General features: G+C 33.1%; 1 protein-coding gene across 4 annotated transcripts in view; it reads right to left on the bottom strand.

The window, feature by feature from the left end:
• LOC132730625 (RUN and FYVE domain-containing protein 2-like) overlaps positions 1-21,245 on the bottom strand; it is a 71,544-nt gene that overhangs the window by 36,700 nt on the left and 13,599 nt on the right. The window contains exons 1-10 of one of the 4 annotated variants that reach the window (XM_060716596.1): positions 14,350-15,170; positions 12,110-12,544; positions 9,163-9,333; positions 8,282-8,399; positions 7,199-7,303; positions 6,670-6,793; positions 6,379-6,449; positions 4,487-4,561; positions 3,814-3,985; positions 2,772-3,161 (exon numbers count right to left, since the gene is read on the bottom strand). In XM_060716596.1, coding sequence (XP_060572579.1) covers positions 2,772-3,161; positions 3,814-3,985; positions 4,487-4,561; positions 6,379-6,449; positions 6,670-6,793; positions 7,199-7,303; positions 8,282-8,399; positions 9,163-9,333; positions 12,110-12,242 — 1,359 coding nt within the window. In that variant the 5' untranslated portion in view covers positions 12,243-12,544; positions 14,350-15,170. Of the gene's footprint in view, positions 1-2,771; positions 3,162-3,813; positions 3,986-4,486; positions 4,562-6,378; positions 6,450-6,669; positions 6,794-7,198; positions 7,304-8,281; positions 8,400-9,162; positions 9,334-12,109; positions 13,778-14,349; positions 15,171-21,245 lie in introns of those variants that run through there. The other 3 variants (XM_060716594.1, XM_060716593.1, XM_060716597.1) reach the window with 3 other exon arrangements.

The following is a 21,245-nucleotide window of genomic DNA, read 5'->3' as shown; positions in this document are numbered from 1 at the left end:
CAGCAAAAACATGAAAATTTCAATAATTTGACCTTCTAGTTCAAGGTCATTTATGAGTGAATGTCAAGGTCTGTTTGGTTAACTTGAAGGTCTATCCTAAAAGGTTCATGTGTTCAAATCTGAAGACAATCCATTCCAAAATAAAACAAGAGGGCCAAGATGGCCTTAGATTGCTCACCTGACCCATCAAACTCATCAGAGTTTTTACTTAGACAAGCATCCTGAAGTTAAATGACAATTTGAGTAAAAAATGTGACCACTAGAGTGTTACCAAGGTTTTTCCATATTTGGGCCGTATGACCTACTTTTTGACCCCAGGTGACCCATATTCAAACTTGTCCTAGAAATCATCAAAACAAACTTGCAGACCAAGTTACAGGATATTTGGATAACAACAGTAGCCACTAGAGTTAATAGGATTTTTCTATTTTTAGCTCCTTTGACCTAGTTTTTCATCAGAGATGAACCATGTTCCGACTCATGTTAGCAATTACCTAGACAAGCATCCTGACCAAATATGATGGCAATTGAGTAAAAAATGTGACTACTAAAGTGTTAACAAGGTTTTTTTCCATATTTGGGCGTTGTGACCTAGTTTTTGACCCCAGGTGACACATATTCAAACTTGACCTAGACATCATCAAAACAAACTTTCAAACTTATTTCCAGGATATTAGGATCAAAAACAGTAGCCACTAGTGTTCAAAGGATTTTTCTATTTTTAGCTCCTGTGACCTAGTTTTTCATCCGAGATGACCCATGTTTGAACTCATCCAATTGATTAACTAGACACACATCCTGACCAAGTTTGATTACAATTAAGTTAAAATGTGACCACTAGAGTGTTAACAAGGTTTTTCCTTATTTGGGCAGTGTGACCTAGTTTCAGACCCCAGGTGACCAATATTCGAACTTGACCTAGAAATCATCTTAATAAACTTTCAGACCAATTTCCAGGATATTTGGATCAAAACAGTATACACTAGAATGTTAACAAGATTTTTCTATTTTTAGCTCCTATGACCCATGTTCGAACTCATCCAAGCAATTATCTAGACAAGCACCCTGACATTGTTCATTGTTTGATGATGATTGAGGCAAAAATGTGACAACTAGAGTGTAAACAAACAAATGTGGACGGACTGCTGACATTCAACAATCTTAAAAGCTCACCCTGAGCTAGCTCAAGTGAGCTAAAAATTTATAGCCACTAATAGTTACAATCAAGCAAAATTTAGATATTTGACCTTGAAGGTCAAGGTCATTTATAAATGAAGGTCAAGTTTAGTCGAGTCTACTTGAAGGTCTTGTCCAAAAGAATTTTGTGGCCAAGTGTGAAGACCATACACCAGAAACTTAAAAAAATTTTGATCAAGGTTGTTTGCGAGCAACTTCAATGCCGCCATGACTGTCACAATACCTCTATTTTCTTCGAAAAAAAGTCAAGCTAAAAATGAAATTAATTTTTATTTTAGGTAGTATTATTTAGTACATGTTTGATAAGAAAAAGAGAAAACAACAATTTCATGATTTATTCTCACAACAATACAAGTTTATTTTACAATAAATAGGTTTAAGCACACCTTTATCAGTGTTCCAACAGCACATGTTTTCATTTAAAACATTCAACCAATCAGAAATGTTATTTTGACAAATCAAAAAAGCAACACTTAACACTCAAACAACCATAAATATTCCGTAACTTCTCATCAGTCTATATACAATTCTAATCAACATTGATCAATAGAAATTAACAACATGATTGAGGTTTAGGAAGACATCATGCGTTATAAAGATTGGCCCCTTGAAAATATGACAATTTTGAACACTTTCTGTGAGCTGAAAGAGTATAAATGATGTGAGTCAGTTAAGGTCTATTAAATTTGAATGTGTATGTTATTGCATTGAAGGAAAAGCAAAATGCTAGTTTATAGCTATGAATTAAGCATTTCAAAATTGGGAGTTATATTGACCTTATTTTACGTTCTTCATTTGGCAATGTTCACTTACATGGTTTTCAACATGATTTTGTTTTCATGTTTATAAATATAGTAAATTTGTCTATTGTGTCCCTTAACCCTTTACCACATATATACGCGAAACAACGCATTTTCGACCCCCCCCCCTTTTTTTAGGCCTCAAATAGTGAAAAAATGTCCTATTTGGGCCCCAAACACATGTTTTCGTTTAAGAAATGTTGGTCAAAAAATTAAGCACTTTTTCGGCGCCGCCCCCCATCCAAAAGATACATCAGGGGGTTGCCAGAAGGGGGATGTGCCCCCTTCTGTTAGGGGGGTTTGAAGGGGGGCGGAGTCCCCCTCATCGCCAAGAAAATTTTGGACTTGTGGGAGGCTAAAAATGACCCCAGGTCGATCATAATATAACGTGTAACCAACGCTGAAAAGCCTTTGACTCTATATCAATCCCTTGAGAAGTTGCAGCACTTTGAAATAAATTTTGATGGAAAAATCGAGGCAAAATAGTGAGTTTTGGCAATTTTGAGATGTCCCCTCGTTGCCATGGTAACAGGAAATTTAAGACTGAGCATGTCGTCACAAAGGCAATGGTCCAGTCAACATTTGTGCCAAGTTTGATTAGTATTGAAGCATTTTTCATAGTTTCATTGAGTTTGAACTTGTAAGAGGAGGCTTTTCAGTAAAAATGGCCATTTTTCACAATATGCTCATGGGGGAAAGGGTTAAATTGGAAAGGTACAATGTATGTAGGAAAAGATTGTGACAATGTGCAGGGATATAATGAAAACCAAATACTTTGGATTTCTTTGGACTGGAACCTGTAGATCCAGAGCGGAACTTTGATATCAGTGGCATAAAGATGTCTCTAGGACTTGAAGAACTTTGAATCAGGGTAGGTATGTGCATTGGAGCAGATGTTACAGTAAGAGTGGAAGGCTCTACAATATTGGCTGTATCTGCTTCATTAGGGATATCCTCAAAAGACTCAGTCTTGTGATGTTTCATTGCAGCTTCTAATTCTTCATTGAGAGGGATCTCATTTCTACCATTTTGATCTTGTACGATCTCATCCTCATCACCTGTCATCTCACTTTCTTCTATATGGTCTTCTTTAATCTCGGTATCATCTTTAGTAACTTCATTCACCTCTGTATTTTCTTTTGTGTCCTTGACATGATTCACTTTCTGTTGCCATAGTGATATTTTATAATATTTTATAAAGTTCATTGTAAAAAATGAAACATGTTTTTCAATATCTAATGAGAAAATGATGTTAAGAGGACAATTTGTATCTAGAATCAGATGATATAATAGGTCAGTGAAGTAGAGGAATAACTTTGTCAATGGTATGATAATGATATTAACATACAAGACAATATCATGCCTTGACCTTTTGTAAGAATACAGATAATCCCAAATGGCATTCAAGCATTTTAACTGAAGTTGATGCAGGTATATAAGAATGAGCATAATTAGAGCCATAATTGTATATATCAGTAAGGTGCCATGCAAGTTAATGTGATGGAACTACTTCTTTAGAAACTGTTCTTTATTTTGATGCATTTATCACAAGGTAGAATGGACAGAGAGATTCATATTTCCTCCCAGACATTAAGCATAAACAGCATGTTACATTTTCAAGCAAATTGACAAAAAACTTGGACTTTTTATGGTGTCATATTACATGAAAATTGACCAAATATTGCACAACTGTTATTGCACATGATATACTGTAATTAAAGAATGTAAAGAACATTGTACATTAATATATATTTCAAGTATTTGATTTAGAATTATTGTTATCTGGTTCTAGTTTAAAGCCGCATTTAGGACACACCTCAATATGGTGTTTGTGTACATGAAGAATTGTATCTCTTTGGGATTCTGCGCTCAATTTCTCATCTTCTAATTCAAGAATTGTATTTTTCGCAATGGCAAGATCTTCTTTCATCAAGGCATTAGTTGTGTTACACATTTCTAACTTCTGCTGAAGATTTGCTACTGTTGTGCTGAAGTAAAAGATAAAAACAAACATGAGATTGTTCTGTCATAATGTATTAGTACTGAGATCAACAATCATCTTAACTCTATATTTAGCACTTGACAATAATAAGGTTCATGTAATGTGCACATTAAATAGCTTTTGAGAAACTGCATATATTTCTTCAAAAGACTGAAGTAACTCATTTGCATACTTGTTAATTCATAAATTCATGACCAGTATATCAAACATGAAACAGGTATGTTACAATTATTTTCTGTAAAGTTAAACAGCAATGATCTCAATATAGATTTTATGTTATTCACTTATAATTTATTTAAACATTTCTCTTTTACAATAGGGGTAGAGAAAAACAGTACACAGACAATTTAAAGCTAGGTACAGAAACAACAATGTCCTGCAACTTATTTTAAGAATAGTTTTGAAATTGGATAGCATCACTAACTGCGCACACACTAGCTTTCACACATATATAGAGAAATAGGTTAGATTGAAGAAAGTAACTTACTTAAGGTGTCGGTTGAGCTCTTCAAGATAATTTTTCTGGTCTAGGATAGTCTGCATCTTCTCCTGCATGGCAGCACTGATAATATATAATAGGTTAAATATTTTATTACTTATTGAGAATACGGGCAACAAAGAATGTCTTCATGGTGATATGCTAGAATATTCTAAGTTGAGCTCATTGTTTATTTTCAAATATTCCTAGTCTCAAAGCATAACCTAGAACAAAATCCTTAACTAAAATTTAAAATTGATAAGTGAGAACAATTTTGTCAAAATTAATGATAGGGTAATGTATTGATGCCTCTACCTTTCTTTGATATTATATGTTTTAAACACAGGTGTGGATTTTGTTGATTTTTATGTCACTATCACAGATAATGGCATTGGCAAGATGTCTTGATGTAGGCAGACCCTGAATGTTTTTTGTGTTGTCTCAAGTCATATGCAGACAAGAAAAAAACAACAACAACACAAACGTATAGATGAACATTAAGTTTTCAAGATTTAGATACAAACCAAAATATGTGAGAGAAAAGTGACTCAATGTCAGCAATATCAACAAGAAAAACTATCACCACAACAGGCCTTGACAAACTCGGGACAGGCGAGGTAGAGAGAGTAAGATTTTCCCGATACAAATGATGTTTCTCTTAACATTTATAAATGAAGTTATTCAATAAAAAATTAAACTGCAGACACTATTTCAATCATAATACCTGTCAAATGAAAACCGGAAATTAACCTCATAGCTAAGTATAAAACTTTACCAAACGGGAATGATGAATCAATTCCGTAACAACAGTCAGTTAGCATTTGACAATGTTTTATTCATAGGCTATCAGTAAAGTTTTATTATATAAGGTAAATATTTCAGCCGAGTGCATTAGAATTTGAATGAAATAAGTATTCTGGCTATGTCGAAGATTATATATTAAAAGAATGAAATTTATTATAAACAATATGTAATTCTATAAAGCTGATTATACTGTTATAAACAGGTAAAAAGTATATGTGTAAGTCATGTGTTTTTGATTTTAACTACATTTTTGTATTTTTGTCCGTCAAAATGCAGGGCAAGTACATTTTATGAAGGGCGAGTAAATTAATAGAAAAATTCATCGAAGCCTGCACAATGTGACAATTTATAAATACCATATTTATCTTGTACAGATATTTTGTTGTTAACCCTTAACCTGTTGAATTTGTCTAATGGATTTGGCCTGATTTAAAACCGACATAGTTTATGATTTCAATTTAAAATATAAATTAACAGCTGTCAGTCAGACAGCATCATGCTAGACTATTCTTAGTGCTTGATAGTAAAACGAAAGCCTAGCTAATGTAGAATTTAGTAAGTTCAAAAAGGGCCAAAATTCTGTAAAAATTCCATGTTAGAGTTATGGGCCTTGGACATTGACCTCTGATTATGCTCTCAAATAAGTGTGTGAAGTTTTAACCTATTTCCTTCAGTAGTTTTGGAGATACCAATTTGCAAGCAAAAAACTTAACCAAAGTGTGACACTGATGCCTTAGTGAGTATAATAGCTGGTGAGTATAATAGGTGGTGAGTATAATAGCTCTCACAATTCTTCAAAAATTCAACCTAAAAGTGACCTATAAACATTATAGAGCCTGGTCAGACTGCACAGCTGGCTTAGTTTTATACTGGTGAACAAAACTAATTTCGGTTCTAGCAGGTTAAGGGTAAAGATGAATGTGATGGTGGCATTTATAATCAATGTGATGGTGGCATTTATAATCAATGTGATGGTGGCATTTATAATCAATGTGATGGTGGCATTTATAATCAATGTGATGGTGGCATTTATAATCAATGTGATGGTGGCATTTATAATCAATGCAAGGTCAAAATAAGTAACTGAAAAAACCTGCCTCTCTGAATCCTGATCTGTGTCAGCCAGTCTTGTGTCTTTCAAATATAAACTAAAATCTATCACACCCATCTGTAATTTAATAACAATAATTTGTCATTATTTACTAAAGTCAAGTTTGAAAATGTAAAACAATTTAAATATTTTCCCTAGTTTTTAATTAGAGTACATACTGTATATTTGGATAAAGTAATATTCCATACTTAATTCTACTGATAAATTTCAAATATCAAAATGGATAACAGATGAAAGTATAGTCACCAGACTGGGTTACTGAAATAAGTATACATACTGGTTGGTCAAGGTCCTCATCCTTGATTCCAAGGTTACAGTCTATCACATTGAGTCCTACCAACAGACCTGCTATCACAGTTCCTTCATCCTCCATTAAAAATGCACCAGGCTCATAAAAATCACTACAACAAACATAAAACAATGTTTATTGTGATATTTATATACTTCATATCACTTATAATATAAACTTTGATAATTAATGTACAATCAATATGTAAGTCGATGACAAAACATCTAAATTTCAATTGTATTCCCTATATATTTTCAGTTATTTCATCAACAATGGATGAATTTTAGTTTTTTATAAATACTCCAGTAATAAGATTTATACACTACTCTACAGAATAATCAAGCATCAATACAGTCAAATTAACACAGAAAAACAGGTCAATACAAACATTAAATTATAATTTCAAACTCATCTTCAGAAGCCTAGTATCATTAGTCTATAAATCAATAAACCTTTTATCTTAACTTAAAAAATTTAGCAATGTATAACACAAAATTTTATCTCAAGCCATACTTACGTTAAAACCATTTCTCTCTTTTCAATGAGAAGTTTAAAATAATCTGCAAGACATTTCTGCATTGCTGCTAATCTCAACCATGCTCTCGCCTTTCCAAGCGGAGTCCTGTAATCACATGACACATTGTAAATAACAATAATACAATATCTATCATCAAATTTTATGATAATGAAAAAAAACCTTTAAGTTATCCCAAACAGTGTCCATTATGTAATGTGACAACTTTTCAATATATCTGGTGGTAAACCAAAGGAATAAACTGTTGATAAAATAACTTCCACCATGAGTAAATAATTTTACAACAAGACAGTTCATTGTCTGACCGCCTATACACCATATTTGCTGGAGACTGGTGTAATGTTTCCCTATAAGAACAAAATAATTTCACTAGCAATATTCAGACCAACATAGATGTGGGGAAAAATGATTCACACCAACACAATGCCAGGGAAAATACTTACTCTAACACAGGTGCTGGGGACAATAATTAAGAAATAATATATCCCAAACAGTGATTTTATCACTCAATAAAATCACTGTTTGGAGTTCGGATGCCAGGAATGATACCACGAGGGCGTAGCCACTCTGACACAGGCGTTGCAGAAAATAAAACTATTATGCAGGTACTAGAGAAAATAATTCACTTGGGAAAATAATTCACTCTAACTCAGGTGCTAGGGAAAATAATTGACTCTAACTCAGGAGCTAGGAAAAATAATTCACTCTAACAAAAGTGCTAGGGGAAAATAATTCACTCTAACACAAGTGCTAGGGAAAATAATTGACCTTAACATAAGTGCTAGGGAAAATAAATTCACTCTAACACAGGCACTGGCGGAGAATGATTCAAAGAGCAAGAACAATTAGATTCTTTTATAGTAAGGCAAGAAAATAATATTATACACAATTAAAATTACAAGTAAAAGATTAAAATCTGACATACAACCCTAAACATTTAGCTTCCTAAATAAACTGCAAAGCTGTAAGGTCCCTCCAAGACAAGAATTAAATTTTTGAGAAATAGTAAAATTTGGCCTGATTTAAAACAAAGCATATAGATGTATGAAGGTGATAATATCTTACTTTAGATGAGGCATATCTCTCACAGTGGAAGTTATGTCTGCAGCCTCTGGTGCAAACTTCTCAACTAGCTCAAGGACACACCAAAAATCTCTACGATCTCTCAGGATACTCTTCTTTGCTGGAGATATATAAATACATAACGATACACCATAGCAATTTCAACTCTCATTTTCAATCATATGTTTATGTTAAATCAAGTATTTTCCATAATTGATTTTTTCCTGATGAATGTCTGTAACTAACTGATTCATTATAAAGCTCATAAATTTACAGAACAAAACATCAAATTTAAGTCATTGAGACTATATTAAAATGGTACTGAACTTCAATACAAGTACACTACAATCATGTATGTTCATAGTACAATGTATTACATTCAACTATGCAGCTAAAATAATATTGTACTTCAAGTCTTCAATATTTGTTAATACTGTATAACCTTAGCAGGGTCATACATCATTCTCATCAATAAACAACTCTATTAGTATAGAGACAATTTGTGTTAAAGGTTTAAACAAGTTTTTAGAGTGCAGATAAATCAGGTTCATAAGACATTGAGAATATTCATCAATAAAATTTGTGATGACTGTGAATGAAATTGAAACAAAAAAGAGAGAATAATTTGATGTTTAATGATGTATTTTTACTACATTAAACTACCATTGTTAAAACAGTTAATATCAAGATATAATACATGTCTTGATAACATTAAAGTAAGAGTGTAGTAAAACAATATTGTGAAGCCACTGCTTCCTTACAAGATATAACATAAGTGTGATGATACTGACCAAATTCAAATAAACTGAACTAAAACATAACTACAAATAGTCTGATTATTTTTGTATGAAAAATTACAAAGTGTCACCCATGAAAATACTAACGTCTCAGTCCATGTCTCAAAACATGTTCCAGAACGACAAAAAACTGTTGCAGGGGTTCATGATCATCGTCAAGCATTCTTCCATGTGCCATTGATGAGTCTATTAACTCTTTAATTATCAACTTTGAAACATTTAATAAATTCGCTCTTTCTATTGTCCTTGGATCTCGATCTAAAATAGATAAGGTATAAGAATAGAAATACCATGTTAATCTTTATATCACAGTTTAAGCATTACCTAAAATCGAAATATTTAAATTTCCAACAGTTAAATACTACCAATATAGAGTAGGGGTGCACAGTTCACTGATAAAGCAAAACCCATACTACAATACAGTCAACAGGTACTAGTATTGCAATACTTATTGTAATGAAAAACAATCATAGATCGTGCATGCGTCTATATGTAGACTGACCACTATACACAACTAGAATAGAGCCAGGCGTGTATGCGTCTATATGCAGACTGACCACTATACATGACTACAATAGAGCCAGGCGTGTATGCGTCTATATGCAGACTGACCACTATACACGACTACAATAGAGCCAGGCGTGTATGCGTCTATATGCAGACTGACCACTATACAGAACTACAATAGAGCCAGGTGTGTATGCGTCTATATGCAGACTGACCACTATACACGACTACAATAGAGCCAGGCGTGTATGCACTTCTATGCAGACTGACCACTATACACAACTAGAATAGAGCCAGGCGTGTATGCATCTCTATGCAGACTGACCACTATACACGACTAGAATAGAGCCAGGCGTGTATGCATCTCTATGCAGACTGACCACTATACACGACTAGAATAGAGCCAGGCGTAGAATAGAGCCAGGCATGCATGCATCTCTATGCAGACTGACCACTATACACGACTAGAATAGAGCCAGGCGTGTATGCATCTCTATGCAGACTGACCACTATACACGACTACAATAGAGCCAGGCGTGTATGCGTCTATATGCAGACTGACCACTATACACGACTACAATTGAGCCAGGCGTGTATGCGTCTATATGCAGACTGACCACTATACACGACTACAATTGAGCCAGGCGTGTATGCGTCTATATGCAGACTGACCACTATACACGACTACAATAGAGCCATGCGTGTTATATGCGTCTATATGCAGACTGACCACTATACACAACTAGAATAGAGCCAGGCGTGTATGCGTCTATATGCAGACTGACCACTATACACGACTAGAATAGAGCCAGGTGTGTATGCATCTCTATGCAGACTGACCACTATACATGACAAGAATAGAGCCAGGTGTGTACTTTTGGGTGGTTAAATTAAGCACTTTGAAAATGAAATTCCTAAAGATATTAAAGCTGACCATCTGCTGTATACACATTGGCACTTACACTTCAAATATAATGTAGCAATTAAGACTCTATTATCATAAATTAGTTACCTAACATGACATACATACATTGTGTAGGTACAGAGGGTTGGGAAGGTGTGATAAATGAATGTCAGACATAATCCCCTTTGGACAAAATCCCCTTCGCCTACCCGGACAAAATCCCCTTCATGGGTGGACATAATCCCCTTCATGTTTTTGCAAGGCTGGACAAAATCCCCTTCACTACCCGGACAAAATCCCCTTGTTTCATAGGTTTCTTATGTATGATTATGCTCCATAAAAATTGATGAATAATGTATTATTATACTCCCTAAAAATTGATGAATAATGAACTTTTGTTTTTTTTATTTATAATTATGTATCAATAGTTAACCTTTATTTAGTTTAGAAGTTTTCATTAAAAATATTATGGTAAATTATCAACTGCATAACACATATTTGATTAGGAAATTTCTTAAATTGTTTTAAATTGATTAGTATGAAAAAAAATTTATTAGCCAATAATTGTTTCATTGATTGTATAAGTTGATAATTCTAATTGATATACTATCCATTGTTACAATTTCTATTGATGAAAGAGTGATAATTTATTAAACCGAGATCACTGCACTACTTGATTGATTGTTATGAATGCTTTAACAAAGCAATTTTAATGTGATTAAAATGTGCTAATTGAATGTGCTTTTCTGCTGATATTTATACATTAAGATAGATATTTACTACACAGCATAATACAGCATGTCGCTCTCATACCCACTTTATAACTCTCATACCCACTTTATAAACCGAAAATTCCTCTGAGGGGGATTTTGTCCTAGGTAGCAATTTTATGAAGGGGATTTTGTCCACTTCAAAATTTCACACATGAAGGGGATTATGTCCACCCATGAAGGGGATTATGTCCAGATATACAAAAATACATGAAGGGGATTTTGTCCGAAGGGGATTATGTCCGTACACCGTGATAAATAAATGAAGAAATAAAGAAACACATTGAAATTTCAGGTTTTTAAATCCATTTTCATATACATATAAGCATTTCAACATGTGTGAAAACATTCTGTGATTGAGGATAACAATGAACTACCTGCTAACAAGTAAACAGTGCATTTATGATATGAAATATGAAATGTCAGACATCAATCAGTAAAATAAAATCTTAATCCCTAAGCTGCTGTATTTCTTTAATAAATTTGCTCACTGTCCATTCAAAGTTAAACAGAATTTAATATAAAAAAATGAGCTATCAACAATATAGTCTGGTCAGACTGCACAAATGCGCATGTTGGCCTGGTTCTTTACTGGTGTAAAAGTCTTCCTGAAGTTGTTCATATTATTGCAAAGTTAACTCACAACTAAGTCCCTTCAATCAGGCTATATGCACCTAATAGTGTATTTTGATGGAAATGACATGTCATTTTTCAATACTGGTCAAAGTAAAGCTATTATTTTGCTACTACACAGTACTCACAGATCTAATTACAGAAACTATTGACACAAATCTTCCTTAAAAATAACTTAATACAGTCACAAAATAAACTGATAAAGAAATGATATACTAACCATCATCTTCTATCATTGAATTACTAAGAGATGGTGGAACTTCAAACTGAACATCACTCAACTCTCGGAGACATAACCAATCTCCATCAACCGATACACGGAACTTGCACAGATATATTGTCTCCTCCGCCATTTTAACAACAAATTTTCCTTTATCCAAGACCAATCTGCACAAAATGGTTTTTATTTTTCACACTTAAACAGATCCTCAATAAAATGTAGAATTGCTGATTTTCTCCAGTTATGCCCGCTAGTAAATACTCTGATCTTAACTCTCAACAAATACAGTGAAGCAGTAAAGGAGAAAATTTCAGTAGTTTAATCAATAATTCTATATTCTGTTTCCCTGTATTCCAAACAATTTAATAAGATGATATCATACAAATTCCTAGCATTTCAACACAATATTTTTGTTGTCAAATATTCTGCCATTTCCTTAAATGTAGAAATAAGCATAACATATTTAATGTTGCCATGGGAGCAAAACCATGATCTTTGTTGGATATGTTGTAAATTGTCTCTATGTTATCTTAACATGGTAACTTAAGCCTCAAATCTATTTTCCAAGCACTAATAAAATCAATGTGACAATATTCCTTCACTTCTGGAAATAATGATAACTAAATCATTAATGGATGCACTACAGACAAAACTGATTCTATCTGTGAGTGAAACACTCAACTATGATGACAGTCAATGGTATTCATAATTAAACTATACCTTTCTGAAATCCATTTTTTCTAAAGAACAAAAATTGAAATATCTTATTTTCAAATTTTCCAAAAATTAAGCAAAATAATTCACATCATAACTTGCCAAGAAACATTTTATCTCTCAAGAATAATTACATGAAGTACTTTCTATGTTTGCAATATCTATATACTTGAAATTCCGAGCATTTAACACACACCTATTGGCTATAAACTGTATAGCAAGCAGACTAGTGTATCTATATAAAAAGAATTATCATTATTCTCAAAGTGAAAAGAAAGGTTATTCACTATGTATAAATACTTAAACACTTGACATAAAATATTTTATATTATGTATTTTATAATATTAACCCTTTTATGTACATAAAACTTAAAAAAGGTTTCTTTGACAAGTATTATAGGTATTCAACCAAATACCAGCTTCAATGTGTTCAACCAATGTCAACTTTAACATGATCATAGTGATACAACCAGATACAAACCTCAATATGATTCTAGCGTATACAACCAGATACAAACTTTAACATGATCATAGAGTATAAAACCAGATACATACTTCAATATGATTCTAGCGTATACAACCAGATACAAACTTTAATATAAAGCAGATACCAACTTAAACATGATCCTAGGGTATACAACCAGATACCAACTTTAACATGATCCTAGGGTATACAACCAGATACCAACATAAACATGATCCTAGGGTATACAAACAGATACATTAACTTTAACATGATCTTTAATATGATCCTAGGGTATACAACCAGATACCAACTTTAATATGATCCTAGGGTATACAACCAGATACCAACTTTAACATGATCCTAGGGTATACAACCAGAAACCAACATAAACATGATCCTAGGGTATACAACCAGATACCAACATAAACATGATCCTAGGGTATACAACCAGATACCAACTTTAACATGATCCTAGGGTATACAACCAGATACCAACATAAACATGATCCTAGGGTATACAACCAGATACCAACTTTAACATGATCCTAGGGTATACAACCAGAAACCAACATAAACATGATCATAGGGTATACAACCAGAAACCAACATAAACATGATCCTAGGGTATACAACCAGAAACCAACATAAACATGATCCTAGGGTATACAACCAGATACCAACTTTAATAATTATGATCCTTGGGTATACAACCACATAAAAACTTTAACATGATCTTAGAGTATACAACTAGATACAAACTAAAATATTAATATAATCTGAATACATGTCCACCAGTTCATCATTTATTTCAACAATTTCATCACATATAACATTTTTATTTCATTAATCAGCTAAAAGCACCCACAAGTATCCTGATTAAAAATCTGTTGATATGTTTTTGTATATTTACATCTACAATAACAGTATATAACCCCAGACGGTTGCATGCTATAATTCACTAGCAGACACACAACAATGCATGTGCATATATTTGGCAGCTATCCTAAATATTTCATAGTGTGAATATCTTTGAAAAGATGAGAATAATAAAGAAACAGACAAAATCATTCAAGTAACACATCCACTGCTCCAGTTGTTAAGTATTTTCATTAATAAAACACATGTGTTTCTTCTCCAACAAAATCTAGAACAAATCAGCCCCTTACAAAGTCATAAATACAACATTCAATGTTTTAACAGTTTACATTGTTTCTACAACAATTTATGGAGTTTATTCACAATTTATTTTCCCATATCTCATATAACTACCATTCTACACACACATACAATGGAAGCTATCAATTACTCTCATTATGAACCCTGTAACTTAACAAAAATCAATGGCTGCTTAAAGCTTCTGTGGAAAATTTCCAGAGTAAACAGCCAGTCTCCGTCATGCCCAATCAATAGTTTCTGCTTCATAGAGTCAACATAACTGGCTTTTGTAGAAACAAATATATGCAAATAGAATTCTTCTGCTCATTAACTATAATCTACCATCGCATGCTAACATATAACACCACTGTCAGAAACTTAAACATTAAAATACTATCATATTCCAGTTAAGTGTTTCTAGTCTAAAATGTTACATAATGATATCCTCTACTAAAACTACAGATACTTCCGAATGCTATTTTTATCTATTTCTGTTGTTTTTTATCATTTCTGCTATTAAATGCTACAGTCTGTCATTTTCTGCTATTAAATGCTACAGTCTGTCATTTTCTGCTATTAAATGCTACAGACTCATTTTCTGCTATTAAATGCTACAGTCTGTTACTTTCTGCTATTAAATGCTACAATCTGTCACTTTCTGCTATTAAATGCTACAGTCTGTTACTTTCTGCTATTAAATGCTACAATCTGTTACTTTCTGCTATTAAATGCTACAGTCTGTTACTTTCTGCTATTAATTGCTACAGTCTGTCACTTTCTGCTAGTAAATGCTACAATCTGTCACTTTCTGCCTTAAATGAATGCCACAATCTGTCACTTTCTGCTATTAATTGCTACAGTCTGTTACTTTCTGCTATTAAATGCCACAATCTGTCACTTTCTGCTATTAAATGTTACAATCTGTTACTTTCTGCTATTAAATGCTACAGTCTTACTTTCTGCTATTAAATGCTTCAGTCTTACTTTCTGCTATTAAATGCTACAGTCTTACTTTCTGCTATTAAATGCTACAGTCTTACTTTCTGCTATTAAATGCTACAGTCTGTTACTTTCTGCTATTAAATACCACAACCTGTCACTTTCTGCTATTAAATGCTACAGTCTGTTACTTTCTGTATTAAATACCACAAACTGTCACTTTCTGCTATTAATTGCTACAGTCTTACATTCTGCTTTTAAATACTACAGTCTTACTTTCTGCTATTAAATGCTACAGTCTTACTTTCTGCTATTAAATGCTACAGTCTTACTTTCTGCTATAATTAATGCTACAGTCTTACTTTCTGCTATTAAATGCTACAGTCTTACTTTCTGCTATTAAATGCTACAGTCTTACTTTCTGCTATTAAATGCTACAGTCTTACTTTCTGCTATTAAATGCTATAGTCTTACTTTCAGACTGCTATTAATTGCTACAGTTTTACTTTCTTCTTTTTAATGCTTCAGTCTTACATTCTGCTATTAAATACTACAGTCTGTTACTTTCTGCTATTAAATGCTACAGTCTTACTTTCTGCTATTAAATGCTACAGTCTTACTTTCTGCTATTAAATGCTACAGTCTTACTTTCTGCTATTAAATGCTACAGTCTTACTTTCTGCTATTAAATGCTACAGTCTGTTACTTTCTGCTATTAAATGCTTCAGTCTTACTTTCTGCTATTAAATGCTACAGTCTTACTTTCTGCTATTAAATGCTACAGTCTTACTTTCTGCTATTTAATGCTACAATCTGTTACTTTCTGCTATTAAATGCTACAGTCTTACTTTCTGCTATTAAATGCTACAGTCTTACTTTCTGCTATTAAATGCTACAGTCTTACTTTCTGCTATTAAATGCTACAGTCTTACTTTCTGCTATTAAATGCTACAGTCTGTTACTTTCTGCTATTAAATGCTACAGTCTTACTTTCTGCTATTAAATGCTACAGTCTTACTTTCTGCTATTAAATGCTACAGTCTTACTTTCTGCTATTAAATGCTACAGTCTTACTTTCTGCTATTAAATGCTACAGTCTTACTTTCTGCTATTAAATGCTATAGTCTTACTTTCAGACTGCTATTAATTGCTACAGTCTTACTTTCTGCTATTAAATGCTACAGTCTGTTACTTTCTGCTATTAAATGCTACAGTCTTACTTTCTGCTATTAAATGCTACAGTCTTACTTTCTGCTATTAAATGCTACAGTCTGTTACTTTCTGCTATTAAATGCTTCAGTCTTACTTTCTGCTATTTAAAGCTACAGTCTTACTTTCTGCAATTAAATGCTACAATTTTACTTTCTGCTATTAATCAATGCTACAGTCTTACTTTCTGCTATTAAATGGTACAGTAAACTGTCACTTTCTGCTATAAAAATAGTTAGTTACCTTCAGCTATTGAATGCTAGTTTGTGACCCTCGTCTATTTAATGCTTTAGTGCTAGTTTATAAAGAAAGCTTGTTTTTAATGTTACCTCATGCAATTGAATAATGTGGTTGGATATTTTTCTCGCTTATGAAACTTACATCATGGTACATTGTACCAATGAACACTACAATACATATAATCTCTTATCTTCTGCTGAATTCTTCTCATCAATATACATTCTACTCTTAGATGAATTCTATTAATTTTGCATAGCTATCATTTCAACTACCAGGAATACATGAATGGTCACGAATGAGACTGTAGCCCGGCGATTTTTTTCCGATTTGACGTTACAGAAAGCATTCAAAGACCAGGCTGTCGCTGCCTTATGTCTGGATGGGTCTGTGCGATTTATATATGGATCGGACGGTTGCCGTGTGGGCGCCGGGCGGTAAATGCTTCGCATTTTATGATTAAAAAGACAGTCAGTGGTCAATATGCCACAAAGAAGGCATGCAGTTGATAGAGACAAGATGATGTTCTTGCTTGTTAAATCCAAAAGAATTCACAGATACATATTTTGGCCACTTTAAAAATCTCAAGCTGCAATTACAACAAACTCAAGCCGCGTGATCACCGTACGACAAAACAATGATCGCCCGGTGCCTGTGCATGAATCATCCGGGTACCAATACTATACTATACTATAATACTCTATTCGGGCACTGGGCGTGGACCGGGCGATGTCCACCCGGATGCCTTTAAAATCGGACGGTGTTTTTGTATCAAAAACAAACATCCGATCTAAAAAACATTGCCCGGGCGCTGCCTGGCAACCTCCGCCAGATGACTTTTTCAACTCACTGACCCCAAAAAAAAAGGCAAAAACAAAACTCCATATTCAAAATATTCAAACAATAAAAGAAACACACTTAAAACTTATTACTACTACAATATTTCCCAGCAATGATTTGGAAAATATATGATGCCAATTTTAGTTCAAACAGATATATTTATAGGCATTACATAATAGAGGACCCTAGTTGAAGCAGCATTAGCAGGGCTTTTTTACCTTCTATAACAGGGGCCGGTATAGGGCTGCTTCCCCAAAGAAAATTTCTTTAAAATCATGCAGTTTTCCCCAAAAATTAAATTTACATCAAGTTTTTTCTTCCCCTTTTGCAAATATACCATACAAATTTTCCCATAAATTAAGGGCTGGACTGCTTCCCCAACCTGTGAAAAAAAGCCCTGATTAGTCAACATCCTTCCTCATCTTTCTAAGAAGCTTTTATTCTAATGTAAAAATTGTTGTCTCAAAATGAAAGCTATAATGTTAATTAATTCTGTTGCTCCATGAACAAATGCTGAGTTTCTACCAAAATTTGTATAGGGCAAGGGAGAATAATCCTGCATAGATTTATAAAACATGAAAATAGGATTCATCATTCTTAAGCAGTTTAAATGGAAACTATTATTTAATTTAATTCCATTCTGTACCAGTTCAAAAATGAATAAAGTTTTGATAGCCATGATGGCCCGAATATCTCCCACCTGAATATTAATACTCTCCATGACAAGGAACAAGTAATAGTGTAAACTATAGACAAAAGCAGATATAAAATCTTTTAAAAAAAAATTCTTTCGGTTTCCATGACAACCAGAATTTAGCATGGAATTAAACTTTTTAAACAAAATTTAAAGAGCTTCATGCCAAGAACATTCCTGCTCAGTTTAAACAATATTGGCTTATTTGTAAAGGAGATGTTGTGTTAAGAAAATATGAAAAAGTTTGACGGCATTAACAACGCACCACGGCCCAAAAGAGCACTTTGTGATCAGATGAGCAAACAAGAAAGCCATCATAGCTCTTGCTTGCTCACCTGAAATAAATTGCTAGAAATGGTCACAATTCTTAAATGCAGAATTAAGTAATTAGTTCACATTTGGTATTTCATTTTATCCCTTTACTGCATATTATATAAAATATTTATAGACATTTCCAGGGTTGTCATTAAGAGGCGGCAGGAGGCCAAAATGCCTGTCTCAAATGCATTATGGGCCGCCTCAAAACTAAGAAAACACTCTTTGTTATGCATGATAAAGACAGAAATGACCGCCTCAAGTTCAAAACAAACCTTCTGCAAAAAATGTTAATGACAACCCTGCATTTCCTAGGAAACACTACACGCCAGGTTTATATTTATATAACTTTAAAATATGTTCTATGTTGCTTTTTTATAAACAATATAAATGTATATTTTCACTATCTATTTCAGAAACAAACATATTTACAATTTTAACACAACCTTAAGAGATAATTTATAAAGCTTAAATGCTTTTTATTTTATCCTTTTACTGAGAACGCTGGTATGTCATTACAGGCCTCGATGAATTTTTCTATGAACACTCGCCCTTCTAGGGAGGACCAACCAAATCTACTCAACCTTCATAAAATGTATTTGCACTGCATTTTGATGGACAAAATTTCTTTAAATCAAAAACCCAAACCCAAATTTATTATTCATTGGTCTATATTGGTATAATCCACTTTATAGAATTACATATTGTTTATAATACTTTTCCTATTTTCGACATAGCCTGAATACTTACTTCATTCTATTCTAAGGCACTTGGCTAAAATATCAATCACATGGCTCAGTATAAAACGTTACCTGATGCGTATGTATGAAAAATTATCGAATACTGCTGTCATTGAACCGATTCATGCGTTCGGAAAATTTTAGACTTAGTTATAAGGTAAATTTCCGGTTTTTTCGTTTGACAGTATTACAGTTATTATTGCAGTTTGATTCTTACCGGATAACTTCATTAAATTTTGTAAATGTTTAGAGAAACATCATTTGGAACGGGAGAAGCTCTTTTTGGATTTTTGTGGATTTATCAAGGTCTGGGAAATTCTGAAACAATTCATTTTTTTTATCTTTTAGAAACACTTTTACACAAATACTATAACATTTGTAGTAGCACTTCAAGCTGATCATTAAAATCATATTGAGTGTATATGCTGGTACAATCATGTAATTATATATTGCTATAAAAAAACAGCATGTCAAAACAAATTGTTTGAATTTTTAAGGTTATCTCAAATAAAAGAAATAACTATACTAAGTGTTTTTTTCCCCATCTTTTCTTGGCCACCTTACTAAGTATGGTGACAAAGCTGTGTTTAACAGACAAAATACATGTAAAACAAGATATATTTTTAAACAAGCTTTGAAATATAAGGTGTTAAGTTTAACTTACCTATAATTTGATACTTCCAAATAGTCTTGTATCCCAATGTTCACTTGTACTCTGTATTTCAGTTAAACAAGAGCCATCGCCCTGCGGGGCAATGCTCAATTTTTTTATTTTTTCCAAAAGCAAACAAATAAAAGTTTTAAGTAAATCTTTAACAAGAGGACCAGGATGGCCCTAAATCAATCACCTGAGCCATCAAACTCATCTGAGCAATTACCTAGACAAGCATCCTTACCAAGTTTCATGACAGGTGAATCAAAAATGTGACCACTATAGTGTTGAAAAGGATTTTCCATATTCGGGTGGTGTGACTTTGTTTTTGACCCAAGATTACCCATATCCAAACTTGACCAAGAAATCATCAAAACAAACTTTCAGCCCAATTTCAAGGATATTTGGATCAAAACAGTAGCTACAAGAGTGTTAACAATATTTTTCTATTTTTAGTTCCTGTGACCTAGTTTTTAAACCAAGATGACCCATGTTCGAACTCATCCGAGCAATTATTCAAACTTGACCTAGAAATCATCAAAACAAATTTTCAGACCGATTTGCAGGATATTTAAATCAAAACAGTAGCCACTAGAGTGTTAACAATATTTTTGTATTTTTATCTCCTGTGACCTAGTTTTTCATTCGAGATAACCCATGTTCAAACTCCTCAAAGCATCCTGACCAAGTTTGATGACAATTTAGTCAAAAATGTGACCACTAGAGTGTTAACAAGGTTTTTCCATATTTGGGCAGTGTGACCTATTTTTTGATCCCAGGTGACCCATATTCTAACTTAACCTAGAAATCATTAAAACATACTTTCAGACCAATTTCCAGGATATTTCGATCAAAACAGTAGCCACTAGAGTGAGAACAAGATTTTCTTCTTTAAGCTCCTGTGACCTAGTTTTTCATTCAAGATGACCAATGTTCGAACTCATCGAACAATTACCTAGACAAGCACCCTGACCAAGTTTGATGACAATTTATTAAAAAAAATGTGACCACTAAATTTTTAACAATGTTTTTCCATATTTGGGTGGTGTGACCTAGCTTTTGACCCCACATGACCCATATTCGAACTTGACCTAGAAATTATCAAAATAAACTTTCAGGACAATTTGCAGGATATTTAAATCAATACAGTAGCCACTAGTGTTAACAAGATTTTT

This window comes from Ruditapes philippinarum, unplaced genomic scaffold (genome assembly GCF_026571515.1).
Source record: "Ruditapes philippinarum isolate M1 unplaced genomic scaffold, ASM2657151v2 ctg668_1_1_1_1, whole genome shotgun sequence".
NCBI lineage: Eukaryota > Metazoa > Mollusca > Bivalvia > Venerida > Veneridae > Ruditapes > Ruditapes philippinarum.
This window is presented reverse-complemented; position numbering and strand designations above follow the sequence as displayed.